This window comes from Coregonus clupeaformis, chromosome 14 (genome assembly GCF_020615455.1).
Source record: "Coregonus clupeaformis isolate EN_2021a chromosome 14, ASM2061545v1, whole genome shotgun sequence".
In the NCBI taxonomy this organism is placed as follows: domain Eukaryota; kingdom Metazoa; phylum Chordata; class Actinopteri; order Salmoniformes; family Salmonidae; genus Coregonus; species Coregonus clupeaformis.
Window position 1 is genome coordinate 41,076,627 of NC_059205.1, and position 24,730 is coordinate 41,101,356.

The 24,730-nt window shown below is 45.9% G+C and overlaps 1 protein-coding gene across 9 annotated transcripts in view; it reads right to left on the bottom strand.

Moving 5' to 3' along the window:
• Positions 1-24,730, bottom strand: part of LOC121580886 (nuclear receptor coactivator 2-like) — a 77,227-nt gene that overhangs the window by 24,732 nt on the left and 27,765 nt on the right. For 6 of the 9 annotated variants that reach the window (XM_041896024.2, XM_041896029.2, XM_041896027.2 and 3 more), the window contains 8 exons: positions 24,232-24,404; positions 14,768-14,874; positions 10,828-11,005; positions 10,160-10,357; positions 9,010-9,111; positions 7,527-7,667; positions 7,271-7,418; positions 4,414-5,743 (listed from right to left, as the gene is read on the bottom strand). In XM_041896024.2, the coding sequence (XP_041751958.2) occupies positions 4,414-5,743; positions 7,271-7,418; positions 7,527-7,667; positions 9,010-9,111; positions 10,160-10,357; positions 10,828-11,005; positions 14,768-14,874; positions 24,232-24,404 (2,377 nt within the window). The remainder of the gene's footprint in view (positions 1-4,413; positions 5,744-7,270; positions 7,419-7,526; positions 7,668-9,009; positions 9,112-10,159; positions 10,358-10,827; positions 11,006-14,767; positions 14,875-24,231; positions 24,405-24,730) is intronic. The other 3 variants (XM_045224815.1, XM_045224814.1, XM_041896026.2) reach the window with 1 other exon arrangement.

Sequence of the window (24,730 nt, forward strand, 5' to 3'; positions counted from 1 at the left end):
GGTTCTTGGTCACGTCCCTGATCAAGGCCATTCTCCCCCGAGTGCTCAGTTTGGCCGGGCGGCCAGCTGTAGGAAGAGTCTTGGTGGTGCCAAAGTTCTTCCATTTAAGAATGATGGAGGCCACTGTATACTTGGGGACCTTCAATACAGCAGAAATGTGTTGGTACCCTTCCCCAGATCTGTGCCTCGACACAATCCTGTCTCGGAGCTCTACGGACAATTCCCTCGACCTCATGTCTTGTTTTTTGCTCTGACATGCACTGTCAACTGTGGGACCTTATATAGACAGGTGTGTGCTTTTCCAAATCATGTCCAATCAATTGAATTTACCACAGGTGGACTCCAATCAAGTTGTAGAAACATCAAGGATGATCAATGGAAACAGGATGCACCTGAGCTCAATTTTGAGTCTCATAGCAAAGGGTTTGAATACTTATGTAAATAAGGTATTTGCAAAAATGTCTAAAAAACTGTTTTCACGTTGTCATTATGGGGTATTGTGTGTAGATTGCTGAGATTTTTATTTATTTAATCAATTTTAGAATAAGGCTGTAATGTAACAAAATGTGGAAAAAGTCAAGGGGTCTGAATACTTTCTGAAGGCACTGTATATACATTAGAGTAGACATGAGTAGGATAGTTGTATGTGGGAGACAGTGTCCATGAGCATTTAGAACATCTGATTACTATGTACATAAATAATACATAGATATTATGGAAAATATTTTGTAGCGCAGGAACACTGTCTGAATACTCCACATTAAAATATGGATCCCTTTCAAATCAACGAAACCAGTGCATAGCTAGCTACTGTACCCATCATCACTGAGAATGAGCTAAATTTTTCAGAGAGAGAGAGACCGAGACAGAGACAGACCGACCTATAGATGGGAATGGAATCTTCCTGCCCAGACCATTTCATACAGGCAGGCCGATGAATAGAGGGGAGGATATAAATAGCAGGCTGAACTAATGAGGTCATGTATGATGTAAGGCTGCTCTGCCCTCCGCTCCGCACGGCTCGCAGCTCTACTCTGCCCTCCTTCCTGTGCACTGCCCGCCTGCATGCCAGGGTGACCTGCTGTTGGTTTATTCCTGTTCCTCCTCCTCCTCCTCCTCCTCTCCCCCTCTTAGGCAGTGTCCCAATTCTCTAACAATCTCCCAAAGTGTGCACTTGCACACTTCCCGTCATGGATCTAAAAGTATTGGATTGAAGTAAACATTGGCTGGAGTCTTCACCATTGTTAAATCCATGACAGGTAGTGTGCAAGTGCACACTTTGGGAAAAGGGTGGAGAATTGGGATTCAGCCTCAGAATTGGGATTCAGCCCTTCTGGAGGAGCTAACCGCTCCAATGCCCCGGCCTGCATGCTCTCTCTGATTGCCTCTCTACCTGCCCGGAGTGCAGTGGGTGGTGAATATTGGCTGACAACAGACAGTGACGCCTCCCTAAAGGCTATAGAGACCCGGCTAACATGTTGTGGCTATGATAAAAGCTATCTGTGAATGTAGTGCAGGGCTGCCCAACCCTCTTCCTGGAGATCTACCATCCTGTGGGTTTTCAGTCCAACCCTAATTTAACACACCTGATTCTACTTATTAGCTGCTCAACAAGACCTTAACTAGCTGAATCAGATATGCTAAATTAGGGTTGGACTGAACCTACAGGACAGTAGATCTCCAGGAAGAGGGTTGGGCAGCCCTGATGTAGTGTATTTCAGGAGATTTTCTAAAAAACATATGGCATAAAACAATATGTTGTCTTATGCCCAATATTCTTATCTGAGCTGAATCTCTCTGTAGTTCCTGTAGAACAAATGTGTAGCCTAACAACTAATTAAAAGGCTGTAGTTTTTACCTCCTCCCACAGTGTGCCTGCTAGCTACCTCTCCATCTCTTATCCCCTGAACACAGACTTACTACAACCTCCTCCTCATGTTCAACACACACACACACACCCCACAGAAAGCACAGAGAGCTGGCTGTATAAACACTGGCTGCTGGGCTGTCTGCAGTCACCCAGGCCTTCCGGCTGCTGTTTAGACAGGGACGAGCCAGAGGAGCAGGCCGCAAACATGTGCCAGCCAGCACTAAACACTAGTGGATTTTCTCCCCTCCCTCCACTACCCCTGGCACTGTCTTGTATTTCAGAACCCTCTCTGCCAGAGCCGATTCAAGACTGAGACGCCGGGCCAGCCTGCCAATAGGGTCAATAAGATCAAGCCCCCTCAATGTGCTGCCAGACCCTTTCAACTGCCTCACTCACTAGCCAGCTAGTTCTCAGGACTTGTCCGTGGATTTCACAAGGAGATCAACTTGTCACTGCAATTTGCGCACCTAATGGCTAAGAGGTCTCTCAACAAAAATCAAAAAAATCCTCACAACATACAGTGGGGAAAAAAAGTATTTAGTCAGCCACCAATTGTGCAAGTTCTCCCACTTAAAAAGATGAGAGAGGCCTGTAATTTTCATCATAGGTACACGTCAACTATGACAGACAAAATGAGAAATACAATTCCAGAAAATCACATTGTAGGACTTTTAATGAATTTATTTGCAAATTATGGTGGAAAATAAGTATTTGGTCAATAACAAAAGTTTCTCAATACTTTGTTATATACCCTTTGTTGGCAATGACACAGGTCAAACGTTTTTCTGTAAGTCTTCACAAGGTTTTCACACACTGTTGCTGGTATTTTGGCTCATTCCTCCATGCAGATCTCCTCTAGAGCAGTGATGTTTTGGGGCTGTCGCTGGGCAACACGGACTTTCAACTCCCTCCAAAGATTTTCTATGGGGTTGAGATCTGGAGACTGGCTAGGCCACTCCAGGACCTTGAAATGCTTCTTACGAAGCCACTCCTTCGTTGCCCGGGCGGTGTGTTTGGGATCATTGTCATGCTGAAAGACCCAACCACGTTTCATCTTCAATGCCCTTGCTGATGGAAGGAGGTTTTCACTCAAAATCTCACGATACATGGCCCCATTCATTCTTTCCTTTACACGGATCATTCGTCCTGGTCCCTTTGCAGAAAAACAGCCCCAAAGCATGATGTTTCCACCCCCATGCTTCACAGTAGGTATGGTGTTCTTTGGATGCAACTCAGCATTCTTTGTCCTCCAAACACGACGAGTTGAGTTTTTACCAAAAAGTTATATTTTGGTTTCATCTGACCATATGACATTCTCCCAATCCTCTTCTGGATCATCCAAATGCACTCTAGCAAACTTCAGATGGGCCTGGACAAGTACTGGCTTAAGCAGGGGGACACGTCTGGCACTGCAGGATTTGAGTCCCTGGCGGCGTAGTGTGTTACTGATGGTAGGCTTTGTTACTTTGGTCCCAGCTCTCTGCAGGTCATTCACTAGGTCCCCCCGTGTGGTTCTGGGATTTTTGCTCACCGTTCTTGTGATCATTTTGACCCCACGGGGTGAGATCTTGCGTGGAGCCCCAGATCGAGGGAGATTATCAGTGGTCTTGTATGTCTTCCATTTCCTAATAATTGCTCCCACAGTTGATTTCTTCAAACCAAGCTGCTTACCTATTGCAGATTCAGTCTTCCCAGCCTGGTGCAGGTCTACAATTTTGTTTCTTTGATAGCTCTTTGGTCTTGGCCATAGTGGAGTTTGGAGGGTGACTGTTTGAGGTTGTGGACAGGTGTCTTTTATACTGATAACAAGTTCAAACAGGTGCCATTAATACAGGTAACGAGTGGAGGACAGAGGAGCCTCTTAAAGAAGAAGTTACAGGTCTGTGAGAGCCAGAAATCTTGCTTGTTTGTAGGTGACCAAATACTTATTTTCCACCATAATTTGCTAATAAATTCATTAAAAATCCTACAATGTGATTTTCTGGAATTCTTTTTCTCAATTTGTCTGTCATAGTTGACGTGTACCTATGATGAAAATTACAGGCCTCTCTCATCTTTTTAAGTGGGAGAACTTGCACAATTGGTGGCTGACTAAATACTTTTTTCCCCCACTGTATTAAATGCCTGGCAGGGCAACAGATTCCCTACTTAGCCTCCCACTAGGTACCCTCATTAAAATGCTAATCAATTTATAACATTTTTGACATGCGTTTTTCTGGATTTTTTTGTTGTTATTCTGTCTTTCACTGTTCAAATAAACCTACCATTAAAATTATAGACTGATCATTTCTTTGTCAGTGGGCAAACGTACAAAATCAGCAGGGAATCAAATACTTTTTTCCCCTCACTGTATTATGTAATAACACATACGAATCTTCAACAACCCCCAGGAGGCTGCATTGTATGGCTAGGCCTACTTCAGACTCTCGATCAGTGGTTCCCTATATAGCTTACTACCTTTGACCAGGGCCCATAGGGGGAATAGGGTGTCATTTGGGACGCAGCCAGTGTATCATGACCATACACATTGTTGCTCTACTGACCTGATCTGCCATGTTGTATCCCGGGTCGTGCTTCTCAGTCTTCACATTGGCCACCTTCATCTCTGTCCCGGGCTCCATCTTGATGCCTTTCTCCTGCATGGTGTTGTCGTCCTTGTCCAGCAGGTAGCGCAGCAGCGCGTTGTCCTTCTTCTTGGGGCTGACGGGCTCCTGCTTGGTGGCCATCTCAGCCACGGTGGCGGCCATACTGTCTGGTCCTCCCTGGTCTTGCTGGCCCTGACCCAGCTCCTTCCCCGTGGCCTCGGCCGTCAGCTTGGCCAGCTCTACCGGGGACGTGCTGTTCTGGAGGAGTCTATGGAGGATCTTGTGTTTCTCCTTCAGCGAGGTGGAGTGGTTGTTGTGGCCCCCTGGTCCCGTCCCGGGATCCTTACAGTTGGGCTCCCCTCCCCCGGGGGCCCCGTGGGGCGAGCAGGGCTCCATGTGCTCTGACTTGTTGGTGAGCAGCTGCAGGAGCTTGGTGTGGCCCTTGCTGTTGAGGAGCCTGTTCTGGGCCTCGTTCAGCTCTCCTCCTGATCCTCCAAAATGCTCGGGGGTGTAATCTTTCAACTTCCTCTGCTCCACATTCTCCCTCTCCTCCCCGTCTGGCTGGGACTGCTCCCCGTATGCTCCAAACATCCCTATCTCTCTCTCAGATGTGGTGCTGCTGCGGTTGGCCAGCTGGCTGGAGTCGAGGTTACTACTGCTGCTAGCTCCACCACTACCAGGGGGACTCTGCATCTGCAGCGTGTTGCCTGGCTTCCTGTCAGGTGACCCTGTGGACTGCCCCTGCTGGGAGACCCCGTGGCATTCGCTAAGGGCCTGAAGTGCATTGAGGGAGCTGTTACCAGTGTAGCCACTGTGGTTGTTCCCCACCCCTGTGCTGCTACACACCCCTGGTGGAGAGTGCAAGCTGCCCGTCGGGGAGAAGGGTCCTGGGGGAGCAACGCGGGGGCAACCCGCCACACTGGGGCTCTGGCGGTGGCGTGGGGACAGCATGGTACCACCGCCACCTTGACCCCCCTGAGAGGTCACACTGGGGCTGTCCTGCGACGGGCTGTTCATCTCCATCTTGAGTGCATAGTTGCTGCTACCCCGATGAGTGGGGGAACGGTTCATAGCCCCCTGGCATCCATAACGTCCACCCTGCAGGCCACCCATGGTGGCCATGTTGGTATTGCTGCTGACCGTAGTGTCCTGGCCCTGGACCCCCAGCCCCGGGGACAGCCCACCCACACTGGGAGGGGTCAGTGAAGACATAGTGTTCATTGGCTGCTTCCCCATCCCCTGTCCCTGGGCAGACATGTCCGGGTTCATCCCACACATCGTCTGCTCCCTGGAAGAGGGCCAAACACAGACACACAGCTTTAGGGATGGAGATGGACATAATCATATAGGCTCAATCCCAAATGGCACCCTATTACCTATATAGTGAAGTGCACTACCTTTGATCAAAGCCCTATGGGCCCTAGTCAGAAGTAGTGCACTATAACGGGAATAGGGTGCCATTTGGAACGCATCCATACTAAAGGAAGCTGTTTTCAGTCATTCTGGCTAAACTATAGAAAAGCATAAAAAATGGCATTCACCAATGTAATGACAACAAGTCAACGTTTTCCCATTCACACAGTACTACTTCCATGACAGACACTGATAAAAGATAATGTTGGCGACTAACTAAAGTTCCCTCCTATGAGACACTGTCAGTGTACTCAGCAGAGCAAACTCAAACACCAGTCGGGTCTCCAGTCCACAGCTCTAATGCAGTATGCACCGAGCAAGCTTTAGCAGCTTCAGGCACAGTTAAAAACACAAAGGCGTCATTGTGCACGGCACTGAAGCAACATTATGTGTTTGAGAATTATACAAAGCGCCAAGTTTGCAGTTGATCCACTCATTCTCAACAACAGTCTTGTTATTGTTTCCTGTTCCTGTCAAGCTCTGCCCCGGGGCCGCCAGATAAACGGGTGAAACACTGGGGTTGCCTCCGAAACCCTATTTCCTTTATAGTGCACTACTTCATAGTGCACCCCATAGGGCTCTCGTCAAAAGTAGTGCACTATACAGGGAATAGGGTGCCATTTGCCATTAGCTGTGGCAAGGGATGAACTGAGCCTCCGTTGTGTGGCTGCACCCATAGAATTAGAATCAGTAGAACAGCCCAGGGTCCATGTCAATGGCTGCTGAGGCCCAAACATTGGGGTTTGAACTAGAGCAGGGGTCAACCTTTTCTTGCACAGGGACCCCCTCCCAGGCAACCCAGCGACCCCAATCATTAGCCTTTTTCTGTCTTGTCTTATCAGGTAAATGATAGTTGCAAGGAAAGGGTCATCAACATTTTTTTAATGATTTGGTAGATAGTTTCATTATTTTGACCTCCCTACATTATAATTGTAAACTCTAACATAGCCTATTAGCTAGAAAAATAACTCTAAACACATTTTCGCTAAGAGCAGCTGTTTAGCTGGTTAAACAAATGTTAGCAAAAATGTGTGTCCAAGTCAAGCAAGCTTACCAACAGCACTTGCCGCACTGGTAGCCTATTCGCGGGTGCTTTTTCAAAGACTATGTCATATACTCCAGTGAGTGTAATTGGCTCCAATGAGTGTAATTTGATCAACATTAGGAGTTGTGAAATAAAGCTGACATCATTAGAAAGAAGATATTCTCCTCTTTTCTACTGTAGATATGTAATAAAACATTTGTTTATTCTGTTGTTGCAAGCGATATTCCTAAAGACATTGAAATAAAAATAAAAACCTTTTCATTGTATTTTTTATATACATTTTCGCAGCCCGTGCAGTACCTGTGACCCCCAGTTGAATAATGCTGAACTAGAGAGAGGTGTTCAGGGGAGACGTACCTCTGGAGGATGTGGAGGGACATGTAGAGCTGAGGTTCGTTGGTGGCAGGGGAGCGCGCCAGCTTGCTCTTGGTGTGGGCAGACACAATGGTACCATCAGACAGGGAGAAGCGATACAGAGGGCTGAACGCATGGCCCTGTCTCAGGACTGGAGAGAGAGAGGGATGGAGAGAGAGAGATATATGACACATGCTTTCAAATTTGGGCATTAATCAACAGAAGGTCAAAGGCCTAGAGATCCCGTGAGACATTGTACCTTCTTGCTGATGCTTTTTGGCAAATGACATCTCCCCATCGTTCTGCAGGTGGAACATCTGGATGCACCTCCTGACCAGGTCCTCCCAGCCTGGCTTCATGGAGGCTCTCAGCAGACTGGTGTCCAGTGACGTGATCTTACCTACGATTACAATGCTAAGTTAGTTTCCCCAGCTTCAATCAATGAAACAACTTTATTTTATAACAACCTTTTTACATCAGCAGGTTGTCACAAAGTGCTTTACAATTACCCTGCCAAAACCCCAAACAGCACGCAAAGCAGAAGCACAATGCTTCATTGCATCGTCTAACGTCAGATTGCGTCACTCCTACACGAAGCTTGTCCCTGAACCCATCTTTCTTGTTGGACGGGGAACTCATTTCTAAGAATTCTAGATTTTGCTCATCCACCTAACACTAGTTCAGGTCGCAGTTGTAAATGAGAACTTGTTCTCGACTGGCTTACCTGGTTAAATAAAGGTTAAATAAAAAATAAAATAAAAAATAAAAAGTTCCTAATTCTGAAAATCACTCCGCTCTCGGTAGCTGGCAAACTAGCTACTACGGCAAACCATGCTCTAGCTAGCAGTCTAGTGCAAGCTTGTTTGAATGGCCATACAGTAGCTAGTTTGCCAGCTTGTTGATAAAGTTGTAAGGCACTAAAGTTATGGGACTGTTCTCAGAAATCAGCATGTATCTGACTCTGATAGCTGGAACTATGCCTCGCTACTTTGGAACATTTGGCCAATGCGATAACGTCGTAGGGAGCAGTCAGCTGTGCTGTAGAACTCCGTGCACTAATCACGACAGAACAGATATCATGAAAACTCATTTTTGCATTAGCTAGAACTTCACTACGCTAGCTAGCTACCTAGCTATGGGGAGTATTCAGCATTGAGTATGTGAATTGGCATTGTTAACATCCCTACCTTTCTTTTCATATGGATTGATTTGAGACTGATTCAGCCAGCAAGCAGACACGTTAGCTTGCCAATTTTCGTGCACATTTAGAATTTCATAAATACTGATTCTACCACCACAAAACACCTCAACTAGATTTGGATTTAGCTAGTGAAGACGTCCTCATGAAAAAAACACGTATATTAGTTACAGGTTTATAGTTTTTGGTAAGATTTACTCTGACTCTTGAGGATGAAAGGGGGTTCAGTGGACGATATCACCTTGGTAACATTTTCAAATGTTAGGACAGCATATTGTAGACTGACGTCTTTTTAGCTATCCCATCAGTGTTGGCGAGTTATCAGACAGACGGCCGTCACGCTATCTGACGTGAGACAATGGCTTCATTGTGCATAGGCTATTCAACTGGTGTCAGAATTGTGATCCAAACAAACATTGAATGCGAATGATGAAACTCTTTTTGAGACTCAACCCACAACAGAGGTGATAAGACTAATTTAGAACAGATTAATTCAGTACAGTAGTAATAGTAGTACAGTATTAGTACAGTAGTTGTCCCCTACCTTGGAGATCCTGCCTGGTGGTAAAACTCTCGTATGTTGGGAGCATGGGCCTCTCTTTGACTGGAACCCTTCGTGCTACACAGATCAGGCAAGACTGGAAATCTAGACGACAAGGAGAAAAAAAACAGAAACATATTAAAAGCTTTACCTAGAAGTAGCCCAAGTTCATGAACATGACCTCCAACTTATCCTCTTGGTTGGAGGCGGTAGGTGATACAACATGGCGATGTTCAATTCACACCCTGCCTCAACTCTCCTGGTTACTGTCCTTACTCCCGATCAACATGTTCTCATTAGCAACGCGTCTCCGTTGAATTTGCAGCTCTGGTGCGGTTTCAATGTCAAAATACATTTTTTGCAGAATATCTTGGAAGCAGCGGCGGACGGCTGGCGGTACTAAAATTAGACATAAATATTTCCCTGGGAGCTCCGGGGGAAAGAAGGAAGTGGCAGACACTAATTAGACATCCCATGGTCCTCTCTGAGGATGTATCTGACGGATGACAGGAATCTAAAAGGAGGACAGGACACTGGAGAGACAGAGATGAACGGAGGAGAGGAGAAGACATCCGACCACACAGAATCATACAAAGCCGTATTTACTAGGAACAAACGGAAACAAACAGGCTGAAACGGGGAGGGATTACCTGCACATGTCCAATATGAACTCTTGTTTTGCACTAATGAATGTGACCCAGATCTGTGAGTTCTGTCCAAACCAAAGCTTCAGCACTCCAATATGGCTGACCACAAAGTTTATTCTTGTGATAATCATACACATGACTAATAATAGCTTCCAACATTGGAAAACCTTACATTCCTAAAATGATTAGTTTTAGAGTGTAGTGCTATTGAAGTGCACATGTAACATCTGTGACAAACGTATTAATGTTCCATGTTGGAAGATTTAGTGAAATTTACTCAGACAGAAGACCTCTTTCCAAGAGTTCAGCATTAACCCCTTATGGGAAGACAGGGCAGTGGATAACTGATCATAATGGTACTTCATGATGACGGTAAACATCCTGTTTCTTTTATTCACCTCTTTTATTGCCTTTTGTTTGTTTTGTATCTCTTTCATTTAATTGTTTGACTGTAAAGTGTGTTTTCAACTGAAGTTCGATTTGATGGTAAACAAACATTTATGTACCTTCTCCCTCCTCTTTGATGGACTTTGGCTCAGACACGGCGAAACACTGCATGGTCTCGTACTTCTGCTGCACCTCCTGGTCCTGGGGCTCCTGCTCACCCCCCTCCCAGGGCCCGTGGGGGTTGACCAGCATGCGGCAGTTAAACGTGTGGCTATTCCTGTTGGGATTCTCACTGGACCGCGGTGCTCTACAGTTCACTAGGGGACACACACAGGGGGTCAAAGGTCAAAACAATCAACTTACTATCCCCATTGGCACCGAATATCAAATCATCATTTCAAAGCCCCTTTCTATCCAGTCCTTGGAGAGTTCCTGTCTCAGTCCTGATTGACTCATTCACTGGCGATTTAACATCTCCTTAAAGAAGGTATGACAGCAATCCATGCTTCTGTTTTGTTTACCTGGTCACTGTTTCAAATGCTATCTTTTTAGCATGTGTGACACAAATCCAATTCAAGTCAATGGTACCTATATTAGCATTTTCGCACTTCATGTTCAACTCATTGAAGTTACTTATAGATGATTTGGACATGAATCGCAAAAGTTTATAGATTTGATAGATGGTCACAGTGAGTGTGAGGGGGTAAATCTCAACTCACCCAGGGACTTGGGCAGCAGTGATGGATTGATAGAGGAATGAGAGAAAGAGAGGTGTAGTGTAACTCACCCAGGCTCTTGGGCAGCAGGTTCTTGATGAACTCCGCGTGGTCTCCTACGTGCAGGACGCTGTAGACGCTGGTGTTCATCAGCTCCTCCTGGTTATACTGCAGGTACTGGGTCACATTCTCCGACACAAACACAATGTTCCCCTCCGTGTTCACCACAAAGAAGAACCCGTCCAGGGCCTGACGAGGAAGGCAACGGGAGAAGAAGAGGTTTATTAGAAGAAGAAGAATACTTAACTGATCCATACAAGACAGAAATTTGTTTAAATTTACCCAACCCTTCCGATATACACACATACACAAAAACACCCATTAGGTGGAGAGGGAGTAGAGGAAGAGGGTTATTAGTGAGTTATTGACAAAAAATGTAGACTGGAGTATAGAAAATGGGAGAAATATCAGCTACCTTTGGTATATTCAGGGTTGTTATCTACTGCGTCCCAAATTATATTATATTCCCTATACAGTGAGGGAACAAAAGTATTTGATCCCCTGCTGATTTTGTACGTTTGCCCACTGACAAAGAAATTATCAGTATATAATTTTAATGGTAGGTTTATTTGAACAGTGAGAGACAGAATAACAACAAAAAAATCCAGAAAAACGCATGTCAAAAATGTTATAAATTGATTTGCATTTTAATTAGGGAAATAAGTATTTGACCCCCTCTCAATCAGAAAGATTTCTGGCTCCCAGGTGTCTTTTATACAGGTAACGAGCTGAGATTAGGAGCACACTCTTAAAGGAGGTGCTCCTAATCTCAGTTTGTTACCTGTTTAAAAGACACCTGTCCACAGAAGCAATCAATCAATCAGATTCCAAACTCTCCACCATGGCCAAGACCAAAGAGCTCTCCAAGGATGTCAGGGACAAGATTGTAGACCTACACAAGGCTGGAATGGGCTACAAGACCATCGCCAAGCAGCTTGTTGAGAAGGTGACAACAGTTGGTGCGATTATTCGCAAATGGAAGAAACACAAAATAACAGTCAATCTCCCTCGGCCAGGGGCTCCATGCAAGATCTCACCTCGTGGAGTTGCAATGATCATGAGAACGGTGAGGAATCAGCCCAGAACTACACGGGAGGATCTTGTCAATGATCTCAAGGCAGCTGGGACCATAGTCACCAAGAAAACAATTGGTAACACACTACGCCGTGAAGGACTGAAATCCTGCAGCGCCCGCAAGGTCCCCCTGCTCAAGAAAGCATATATACAGGCCTGTCTGTAGTTTGCCAATGAACATCTGAATGATTCAGAGGAGAACTGGGTGAAAGTGTTGTGGTCAGATGAGACCAAAATGGAGCTCTTTGGCATCAACTCAACTCGCCGTGTTTGGAGGAGGAGGAATGCTGCCTATGACCCCAAGAACACCATCCCCACCGTCAAACATGGAGGTGGAAACATTATGCTTTGGGGGTGTTATTCTGCTAAGGGGACAGGACAACTTCACCGCATCAAAGGGACGATGGACGGGGCCATGTACCGTCAAATCTTGGGTGAGAACCTCCTTCCCTCAGCCAGGGCATTGAAAATGGGTCGTGGATGGGTATTCCAGCATGACAATGACCCAAAACACACGGCCTAGGCAACAAATGAGTGGCTCAAGAAGAAGCACATTAAGGTCCTGGAGTGGCCTAGCCAGTCTCCCATAGAAAATCTGTGGAGGGAGCTGAAGGTTCGAGTTGCTAAACGTCAGCCTCGAAAACGTAATGACTTGGAGAAGATCTGCAGAGAGGAGTGGGACAAAATCCCTCCTGAGATGTGTGCAAACCTGGTGGCCAACTACAAGAAACGTCTGACCTCTGTGATTGCCAACAAGGGTTTTGCCACCAAGTACTAAGTCATGTTTTGCAGTGGGGTCAAATACTTATTTTCCTCATTAAAATGCAAATCAATTCATAACATTTTTTACATGCGTTTTTCTGGATTTTTTTGTTGTTATTCTGTCTCTCACTGTTCAAATAAACCTACCATTAAAATTATAGACTGATCATGTCTTTGTCAGTGAGCAAACGTACAAAATCAGCAGGGGATCAAATACTTTTTTCCCCTCACTGTATAGTGCACTTCCATTGACCAGAGTCCTATGGGACCTGACAGTAGTGCATAGGGAATAGGGTACCATTTGGGATGAAGCCAGTGTGTTCATCCAGGGCCTGGGTTCCAATGGGCCAAGAGGTGAGTCAAGTGATATTACTGAGCCATTAGCCAAAAAGTGTTTTTACAGAGCCATTACAGTGAGGATAGAAAATTGACAAAATAGGGAGCCATCATAGTCCATCTATTGAAGCAAATAAACCATTTACAAACCCCTTATTTCTACTATTCAGCCATTATGAAGAAAAGGGCATAAGAAGTTAAGTTCCACACAAAATGATAGTCAATTATGGCTGAGCAGCACAACACTAACATACCAAGCCAGATTCAGAGCTCCGAGATCCAAACTTTAGCAGGGAATGATCATCGGACATTAAATGGGCGGGCTAACAGCATGTGAATAGTGGGTCTTTGTTCCAAATAGCACCCTATTTCCTTTATAGTGCACTACTTTTTACCAGGGCCCATAGGCTTCTGGTCCAAAGTAGTGCATGATATAGGGAATAGGATGCCATTTGGGATGCATCGTGGATCTTATCATTAAAACATGACGGTGCTCCGTAGCATTAAGAGACAGTCAAGTTGCAATATAACCATACAGTATAACCATGTATTACTGCACAGCGAACCGACTTAACCAAGAGCATTGTGTAGCATCATCCTCAGTGAACTAAATAGCTTGGAGAAAAGGAAGTCTCAGCCAGAGAGAGAGAGAGAGAGAGAGAGAGAGAGAAGTGTGTTTGTGTGTGTGTGTTAGGACAGGAGTGTGTGTACAAAACCGCTAGGCCATTAAACTCATTCCCTGAGCCTAAAACAGTACAGCCTCGTGTGTACAATCTCATTCTGGCCTGGCAACAATTCACTGTCATATTAGTGTGTTTGGGTTGTACACAATGTAACTAAACTACAATTACAAATGGGTCAAACTAGGGTAACAAACTATGCTTGAAACACTAACACGATTAAAAGAGGAACACTCTTCCTCTATCAACTTGCTTCAGCCATGGTGATACTGCACCTATTCTGTGTGCCATAGAACAAACAGTTGGAACTCTTCATAGACAGAGAAACTGGGTTTTTTTCGGGTAAAACGCCTGTTCTCTTGGCACCTACAGAGAGGTTTCTCAGAGTTTGCTTTATGGCCCATGGTTGGTTACAGTCAGGACTGATGAGTAATCCTCTCCTCCACCACGTCAGCAGCCCGGCTGTGAATTGTCCCTGCTCCCAGCCTGCACCACTTCAAACTGCGCGGACAACCGGCCGCAGTGGTTATATTTAGAGTCTACTGTGTCTGAATGCCATGATGTAGGTCGTTTCAAATGGCACCCTTTTCACTATGTGGGGAATAGGGTGCCATTTGGGACGCAGCCGCTGTCTGAATGCAGTGACGTAGGGGCCAGAGGGAGTATAAATACCCACTGACACAACAGATTAGACAGAACTGGAGAATAACACTGGCAGCCACTCACTGATGGCCACTTTCCCTGCATATAGATAGAGGGACCCCTCTGTCTGTTGTCACACGAGGACCAGGCTCGTGCATTGGTGAACAACTTGTCCTGACAAAGACCCAGTTTGGGGTCGAAACTTTGTCCAATTACACATTTTGGGAGCATTATACCAGTGTGCGGATTTACATTTTGTTCTATTGTGCATTAATAAACTTGCAGGGGCGTTAGCTACAACCCTATGCAGCGGGAGTTATATACCCCTATATATTTTAAATGTGTCGATTTCACAAATCCTGGTAATCATGTGACTTGTGTGTGTGTTCAAGGTAAAAGGGATCACATGATCCAAAGTGAGTCAGTGTTGTGAATAGTGTGCGTTGCTCCCACCCACCTCGAGCATCATTGGTCCAAGAGCATCTTTGTCAATAACGCTTTGGCCTGTTGATGAGACGTGTGCTTTCTGTACCTCCTCTGCATTGGCAGTTGTTGTTTTCTCTGCTGGGTTGGAGAGAGGGGAGGGAGAGAGTGAGTGAGTGAGTGAGTGAGAAAGAGGGGGGAGGGGGAGGAGGAGAGGGAGTAGGTGAGGGAGGGGGAGAGAGAGAGAGTGTTTGTTAGACATGTTTCACAACTTAACATGTAATCATGTCAGCCCCAGCACAGCCATTGCAATGGGAGTGTTGTGTTGAAAGAAAACTTGACTACTTAAATATACCATAGTCTAAACAAAAATCCTGAGATGGGAGGATCAAAAGACAATGTGACTAATTTGTCATTCAAACTGACAGAATCCTGTCAACACCAAAACATTAATTTTGAAAATAATAAGGGCAATTAAATGTAGTGGTTTGTGTGGGTGCTGATTCATTTCTAGGATGCACTAATTTGACCAGCCCTGAGAATGACTACAACAGGTGTTAATTTTAATTTTGTCTGGGCACACTGATTATCATTATCATTTAGCAACATAATTTCCCACAGTCTATACCTAGCCAAGTGAAAACAGTAAACCACCATACTGTTGATGTACTTGGGAATAATGTGTGTGTTGACTTAAATACCAGTGTGCATCATTGAGTGATTGGATATTGTGTTAATGCCTCTCTAGGCCCGTCCCTTCCAGTCATCCTCCCCGCTGGAGCTCCTCTCTCTTTCTCTCTCTCCTACTGTGGTCGCATTGGTTGGTGCCACTACAGAGTCAAGCTCTCCGCTCTCTGTCCTGCCTGCCTCATTAGGGTACATAGCTGACATTCCTGTCCCTGTACAACAACTAACACTGGGCCTGTACACCAACTACCACTGACAACTACACTAACTGTAGCAAGAATATAAGAATCATTGATTAATTCTCAGCTAAAATTTTTTTTTACTACGAATTCTAAATGTACATCAGTCAGTCTGGTTTCAGACCATCTCTGATGCTTCCATGGTTTAAAATGTGGTTAATTCAATTGCATGGATACAAGGAAACATTGTGCTGCCCTCTTCATTGGCCTGTCTAAGGCATTCGATACTGTTGATCACTCATTGCTTATTCAGAGGCTTTCATCAATTGGTCTGAACCAGGCTGTGTGTAGCTGGTTTAAAAATAAAATCAGGTTTTCTGGACATAACAAAAGGTGTCCCACAGGGATCAATTCTTGGTCCATTTCTGTTCACCATTTAAATTAACACTATTGGTTTATCTGTAACAAAAAACATTTAACCTGCACTTGTATGCCATTGACGCTGTTGTGTATGCTTTTGCCCCCACGATCGACCAGGTTCTTTGAGCTAAAGGCTGCATTCATTGCTTTACAGAAAGTCTTTGTTGAACTGAAATTGGTGCTGAATGCAGATAAAACCAAGTGTATGTTGTTTTCCAGAACACTTAAAAATGTATCTGATGATTTAGGCATTTGTACTTTGGATGGTGCCCACATTGATCGTGTCCCCGCTTATAAATATCTGGGCATCTGGATAGATGAAAAGCTATCTTTTAAAAAGCATATTGAAGAGTTAGTTAAGTTGTGAATAAAAATGGGCTTCTTCTATAGAAATAGGTCATGCCTCTTGTTAAATAGCAGAAAGCTCATGATTCAGTCAATGTTCCAACCGGTTCTAGACTATGGCGATATCTATACAAATGCAGCTGCCAATACATTAAAGCCGATAGATGCAGTCTATCATAGCGCTCTACGCTTTATTAAAGTGGAACTGACAGTGTTAACTACTTTGCAGATATGAAAGTAAAAAATATCAAATTCCCAGTTTATGCTACAAAACTAACTTTATAAGAGGTTTTAAAAATAGGTTATATTTGACAAAAAATTCCATGATGTACACTAAGGCATTGTTGGCAGAACAGATGGATGCAGTTCAATGCATGATTAATATAATTCACCAATACATTTCTTGGTAGTCCAAAAAATATTGCTATCAGGTTGCAAATATGAGCCCCGTGGAGCTCAGTTGGTAGAGCATGGCGCTTGCAACGCCAGGGTTGTGGGTTCGATTCCCACGGGGGGCCAGTATGATTTTTTTTATAAATAATGTATGCACTCACTAACTAAGTCGCTCTGGATAAGAGTGTCTGCTAAATGACAACAAAATAAATTAATAAATAAAAGGATAAACAATTAAAAATATATATATATTCACAGCTGCCCTGGTACATGTTTTGCTGCCTCCACCCAGTCGGGAAGCACTGTCAGTTTCAATGACTAAATATTTTGGACAAAACGGACTAACGGACTAAAGCCGGGATTGTCAATACAATCAAACTAGCAAGGGCAATAATCACAAGTCAGTCATAACGTGGCTAATAGGCTAGCGTATCTATTTATGTAGGTATATTTATCTAGCAAGCTAAAAACCCGGAGCCTAACGTTAGCTAGCTAGCTGCTGGGAGGACCGACCTTTCCCCTCATATCGTTTTTCCGTGGCTACAGCTAGAGATGCAGGTATCACTTGGTTAGCTAGGAAAAAATATGAATCGCTTTGCTAGCTAGCTATTCTAAACTTGAACGACTGTTCTCCAGTTAGCATATCTCTTGCATTTGTAAATTCACTCTGGCTATCTACTCCGATTTCAGAGCACTCAGAGTGTGCCAGAGCGCAAAATAACTGATGAATTTAGGAACGCACAACACCCACTGAATATGACCAGTGTCAGTAAACATCAGCAAAAAAAGTAATTGCCAGCAGCACAGTTAGTCACTTACGCTCTAGATAACATGTAGATACAGCCTAACCAGCTCTGCTAGGGTGAGTAAAATGGTCAGAGTGAGGTGTTCTCTCATTTGTGTCTGGAAGTAGCTAGCAAGCTTGCCAACTTTAGACAGTTAGCTTGGGTGCTTGACTGCCGCTGTGAGGAACGCTCGGATCAACCCTACTCCCAGCCAGAGCGTCCAGTGTCAATAGTGCAGTGTGCGCTCGGCAAGCGAAATGCTTTGAATTTACGAACGACCAGAGAGCACTCTGACACACTGGAGGCAATACACAAACGCACCCTTAGGTTGTCAATAAAATATATTTGGCATCGATCAAATGGGCGGGCAGGCAAGTTCCCATTCAGTTGTCAAAACGTGGGCGAGCAGGCTACTATTCCCCATCGTTTATCAGTGCAATATTGAAAGCCAACTAGCTGGAAAAATTTGACATAATTTACACACAATACCCCATATTGACAAGGTGAAAACATGTTTTTAGACAAATTTGCTAGTGTATTGAAAATAAAATACAGAAATATCTAATTTACATAAGTATTCACACCCGAGTCAATACATGTTAGAATCACCTTTGGCAGCGATTACAGCTGTGAGTCTTTCTGGGTAAGTCTCTAAGAGCTTTTCACACTTGGATTGTACAATATTTGCACATTATTCTTTTTTAAATGATTCAAGCGCTGTCAAGTTGGTTGTTGATCATTGCTAGACAGTCATTTTCAAGTCTTGCCATAGACTTTCAAGCAGATTTAAGTCAAAACTGTAACTAGGCCACTCCGGAACATTCAATGTCGTCTTGGTAAAAAACTCCAGTGTATATTTGGCCTTGTGTTTTCGGTTATTGTCCTGCTGAAAGGGGGATGTCTCCCAGTGTCTGTTGGAAAGCAGACTGAACCAGGTTTTCCTTTAGGATTTTGTCTGTGCTTAGTTTTATTCAGTTTCTTTTTATCCTAAAAACTCCCTAGTTGTCACGGTTCAGACAGACGACAAGAGGACCACAATTGCGTCACACCAGAAAGTTTATTTAAACTTAAGGGGAAAGAGATGTAGGGAGTGAGTGAAGGCTCCAGGGGTTATCCCGTCCGATGTGCTGGGTCTGTGCCTCCCCCCAGTGGCAGCGATGCGTCCGATGACGCCGGTGGTTGGTGGTCCAGAAGTCCTGGGGGGGGGGAGGAAACACAGACACAACGGGGGCGGAATGAAACCAGGCAGCAGTACAGTTCAAGGGAAATCCAAAAAACGTAGTAGCAAGACAGAAGGCTGGTCAGAGTTACCGGGATTGAAGAGTAGTCAGGAGTCGTAATGGCAGAAGCAGGTCTGGATCTCCTGAGGCAGAAGAGTATCCAAAAACCAGGCAGGTCCGGGGTCACAAAACCAGGGTGAGCCAGAAGCGCGAGCAAACAGGTTCCGGGTGTGAGCTTTGCAGACGATCTGACACCGGAGAGCTGAAAGACAGGGCTATAAATACTGGGAGAGGTTAGTGGGTAATGCAGCGCAGCTGGCAGAGTAATTAGAGCCGAGCAGAGCAGGGACAGGTGGAGCTAGTTAGGCTGAGTAGAGAGAGAGTGGTGAGCAGAGTGGAAACAACTTAAGGTGGTAACCCAGTGGAGTGAGAGGGCTCATGACAGAACCCCCCAAGGGACGGCCCCAGAAGTCCCAAGAGCAACACCACGCCGGGCGGGAGGAGGGGAGCCGGAGGAGGGCTAGAACTCCTCCGAACGGTCCGAGCGAACGTCCTCATCCTCGGAGGAAGCCGGAGGGCCGTGGTCGGGAGATGGGACAGGTCCCGAGACAGGATCAGGCACAGGACAGGAAGCCGAGCGGGCAGGACGGTTAGAGACCCCTCTGGGGCGGCCCCTACGGATTGCAGGTTGATCAGGATGCCGTTGGTGGAAAGCGGTGATGAGAGTCCTATCCACAATCCGACTAGCTGGCACCCAGGTCCTTTCCTCAGGTCCATAGCCCTCCCAGTCAATGAGGTACTGGAGACCCCTACCCCTCCGTCTGGACCGAAGCAGGCGGCGGACGGTGTAAACCAGACCACCATCGACGAGCCGTGGAGGAGGAGGACAAGGCGCAGCAGGGACCAGCGGACTCCTGGGCACAGGCAGGGGCTGCAGCAATCCGGCTGGGGGCTGGCAGGACGACTTGTGTTGGTTGCAGATGGGGCAGGCTTGGACGAATTCCCGTACATCCTTCCTCAGAGAGGGCCACCAGAACCTCTGGGCGAGCAGGTTGTAAGTGCGGGTGGAGCCAGGGTGACAAGCTAGGCGGGAGTCATGTCCCCACTGAACGACCTGGGACCTCAGGTCTTCGGGGACAAAAAGGCGGTCAGCTGGGCAAGTGCTGGGACCTGGCTGGTTACGGAGAGCCTCCAGCACCTGTTCCTCAACAGCCCAGGTCAGAGCTGCAACGATGCAGGGACTTGGCAGAATCGACACAGGGTCCTTGGAGGGGTCAGGAGCGGAGTTAGTAGGTACTGGCCGAGGGGGTAGTGCGGCGGCAAGCAGGCAGGTTCGGTGGCAGTCCTCTCCCCACTCCCTGATCACCCCGGTCACCCAGTCGAGCTGAGGGTTGTGCCGGCGGAGCCATGGGTAACCCAGGATGAGGGGTTGGCCTGGAGAGGGGAGCAGGTGAAACTGGATAGTTTCTTGATGGTTTCCGGACAGACCCATCGAGACCGGGGCCGTGACATGAGTGACCGATCCGAGTAAGTGTCCGTCCAGTGCCCGGGCAGGAATAGGAGGTGTCAAACGGAGGTTCTCCAGTCCCAGTTGGCGTGCCAGCTTGATGTCCATTATGTTGGCTTCGGCGCCAGAATCCACCAGAGCAGCCAGGGTGTGAGTTGAGTCAGGGAGGCGGAGGTGAACTTGCAGCAGGGGTTTGCGGTCGGAGGACTGGATGGTCATTGAACTCAGCCGGACTCCCCCTATGCCCGGTGAGCTTCGGCCCTTTAAAGGGCAGGTTACCACACGATGTCCATCACCTCCACAATAGAGGCAGAGGTTTGAGGTGAAGCGTCGCTGGCGCTCTGCAGGAGTGAGAGAGGCTCGCCCAATCTCCATAGGCTCAGACTGATCAAGCTGAACTGGGTGAGTGGCAGTAGATGACAGGAGCCCAGTCGGATCTCTCCGAATGCCGGTAGTAGGTGGACCTTGGCGCCCCCCTCTCACGACGACGGGTCTGTATCCCTCTGTCGATCCTGACAGTCAGTGCGATGGCTTCATCAAGAGTGGAAGGCAGTTCATGGGAGACCAACTCGTCCTTGATATAGTCAGCCAAACTATGGAAGAACGCGTCCACCAACGATGGTGTGTTCCAAGAACTTCGTCTAGCCAGGGTTCGGAAGTCGATGGAATGGTCTGCGACTGTACGTCTGCCTTGTCGAATACTGAACAGTTCACGAGACGCCTCTGCGGTTGGTGAATCCAGGTCAAACACCTTCAGCATCTCCTCGGCAAACCGGTCGAAGGTTGCACATGCGGGGGTTTGACGTTCGAACTCTGCTGTTCCCCAGAGTCGAGCTCGGCCCGTCAGGTGAGTGATGGCATACCCAACCTTAGCCCCCTCCGTGGCGAAGGTCCTTGGCTGCAAGGAGAACTGAAGTCGGCAGCTAGTCAGGAATGGCCGGACCTGGGTAGAATCGCCGTTGAACCGCTCGGGGTTTCCAATCTTGGGTTCCGAGCAGCGGCTGCAATGACCGGGGCAGGTAACTCGGGGGCAGGGCTGGTGGGCAGACTGGCTGGGGTCAGGTTGGTGAGGAGTTGAATGATCATGGCGAGTTGTTGTTGCTGCAGCTGGGACTGCTGCTGGTGCTGCTGGAACTGCTGATGCTGTTGGTAGCCGGCCTGAAGCAGAGAGGTGATGTCGCCGCTCATGCGGCCTAGCTCTCTCTCAGTGTGTTCCAGGCGTAGCATGGCGGTGGGTTGCTCAGGTTCTTCGGTTTCCATGTCGGGGGAAGTGTGCGCTGAGTCCATAATGGTCAGATCGTACTGTCACGGTTCAGACAGACGACAAGAGGACCACAATTGCGTCACACCAGAAAGTTTATTTAAACTTAAGGGGAAAGAGATGTAGGGAGTGAGTGAAGGCTCCAGGGGTTATCCCGTCCGATGTGCTGGGTCTGTGCCTCCCCCCAGTGGCAGCGATGCGTCCGATGACGCCGGTGGTTGGTGGTCCAGAAGTCCTGGGGGGGGAGGAAACACAGACACAACGGGGCGGAATGAAACCAGGCAGCAGTACAGTTCAAGGGAAATCCAAAAAACGTAGTAGCAAGACAGAAGGCTGGTCAGAGTTACCGGGATTGAAGAGTAGTCAGGAGTCGTAATGGCAGAAGCAGGTCTGGATCTCCTGAGGCAGAAGAGTATCCAAAAACCAGGCAGGTCCGGGGGTCACAAAACCAGGGTGAGCCAGAAGCGCGAGCAAACAGGTTCCGGGTGTGAGCTTTGCAGACGATCTGACACCGGAGAGCTGAAAGACAGGGCTATAAATACTGGGAGAGGTTAGTGGGTAATGCAGCGCAGCTGGCAGAGTAATTAGAGCCGAGCAGAGCAGGGACAGGTGGAGCTAGTTAGGCTGAGTAGAGAGAGAGTGGTGAGCAGAGTGGAAACAACTTAAGGTGGTAACCCAGTGGAGTGAGAGGGCTCATGACACTAGTCCTTGCCAATGACAAGCATACTGATGCAGCCACCACCATGCTTGAAAATATAAAGAGTGGTACTCAGTGATGTGTTGTGTTGGATTTGCCCCAAACATAATGCTTTCTATTCAGGACATTTCTATTCAGGAAATTCATTTCTTTGCCACATTTTTTGCAGTTTTACTTTTGTGCCTTAATGCAAAAAGGATGCAGTTTTAAAAATATTTTTTATAATGTACAGGCTTCCTTCTTTTCACTCGGTCATTTAAGTTTGCAGTTACTCCACAATACTATGTTGTTGATCCATCCTCAGGTTTCTCCTATCACAGCCATTAAACTCTAACTGGTTTAAAGTCACCATTGGCCTTACCGTGAAATCCCTGAGCAGTTTCCTTCCTCTCCGGCAACTGAGTTAGGAAGGATGCCTGTATCTTTGTAGTGACTGGGTGTATTGATACACCAACCAAAGTGTAATTAGTAACTTCACTTTATCCATAGGTGCCCTTCTTTGCGAGGCATTGGAAAACTTCCCTGTGTTTGAAATTCACTGCTCGACTCAGGGACCTTACACCAAATGATATGTGTGGGGTACTGAGAGGAAGTAGTCATAAAAAAGATAATCACATTAAACACTTATTTCAGCAAATAATAAAGCACATTTTTACTCCTGAACTTATTGCCATAACAAAGGGGTTTAATACTTATTGACTCAAGACCTTTTAGCTTTTCATTTTTAATTAGTAAAAATGTTTACAAACATAATACCACTTTGACATTATGGGGTATTGTGTGCCATCTCAATTTAATCAATTTTAAATTCAGGCTGTAACACAACAAAATGTGGAAAAAGTCAAAGGGTTGAATACTTTCTGAAGGCACTGTCAATCCCAATATCTTTTGCAATCAATCCTTCTAGTGTATAATAGTGTTTGACAGAATCAAGAGATTGTATATTGTGTTGCATCTGTCCCATTCACTGTTGGTGGTACTCATAAAAAATAATGATAACTTCATAATTAGCAGAGAGTCCACTTGTAGAGTATATTGTTCCAAAAAATGTCTTAAAATGAACAAAATCAAAAAGGGTAGTTGAGATAAAATATTTTTTCTGTTGAATAAATTAATGTGAAATCTTTTATTTCAGAATCAAGACACACTCCCTATTTTAGAGCACACTATAAGGAGTATAATGACACCAGTACGTCTATATCATGTACATATCACAGATCATAGGGTCTTACAGGAGGCATGTCTAGGCCTAAAAAAAAGTCATAAAATGGCCTTGTTTGTGATACAAATGTAAAAAGCATTTCAAACATCCTTCATCACGATTAAGTTTCTATGTGAGAATTGCCAGAACAATCCGAGATAACAAAAATATTTTAAGTTGAAGTGGAATCGCCCATCTATGGCTCTGACTGTATAATACAGAAAGGCCGACTCTCACACTAACATCTCACCTAAAGCTGGAACAGCAGGATGCTTTTTCACATCAGTACAGTAGGAACCGTCAGAGCCCTGCCTCTATCTCTGCCACAGGCGCTCACGCCAATCAGACTAGTTTCCTCTGAGTCTTACAACACATTGCTCATCATTATAAAATCCAGTCAGTGAACAACAAACAGCCTGCTTTTCATGATCATCCTCATTAAGAAGAGTGTCTCATCTGATCTGCCGCTGTGTGTGCGTCTCTGATCAGCTGTTGTCTGCCCTTCCAGGCAGCAGCCTCAGCCTGTATTTCTACGCAGGCTGACAAACAGGCTTCCTGCCCCTTTAACACATTACATCTCTCCCCCAGACGCTGTCCAAGCACAGACACACACAACAACGCAGCTTGCAGCTGACTGAAATACACGCACACAGTCCTGCTCGCTCACACGAAACGTACAGTAAGTGTGGTATTTTGGAGAACGTAAGTGATTTTGTGACAGAGGAATGTGTGTTCTTACAATAAAGGGCAATTCACTCAATATTAGAAAAGAAAGAGTCAACTAAAATCAAATAAAGCCTTACCCTGTTCTTTTATTTGACGAATCTGCTTCACAGTTTCTTTCAAGATTGCACATTTGTCAGGCTTGACATTGAAGTTGTCAATGTTGTTGATGTTTGCAAAGATCAACTCAGCAAGTTCTTCAATGTATTTGTTTTCATGCTCCCGGTGTGGTTTTTCCGTGCTCCGCTTGGGGCTGTGGAGACAGAGACAGAGGTAAGAAAACCGACAACCCAGGGCACGTGAACAACACTGATTAGGAAAAACACTTTCACAGCAATACGTCTGGTGTCTGTTTATCAAAACTTAAGCAAGCAATATAGATAGCCTATACAGGTAATTAAGATGAATACACGGCAAGAAAAAAAAGAAAAAAACATGTCATTTTTTCATTGCATGACCAGTGTATGAACTGACAACTGTTAACCTGATCACTGTGCCTGCGTCCCAAACGGCAGCCTATTCTCTACAAAGTGCACTACCTTTGATAACATTCTGGTCAAAACTAGTGCACTAAATAGG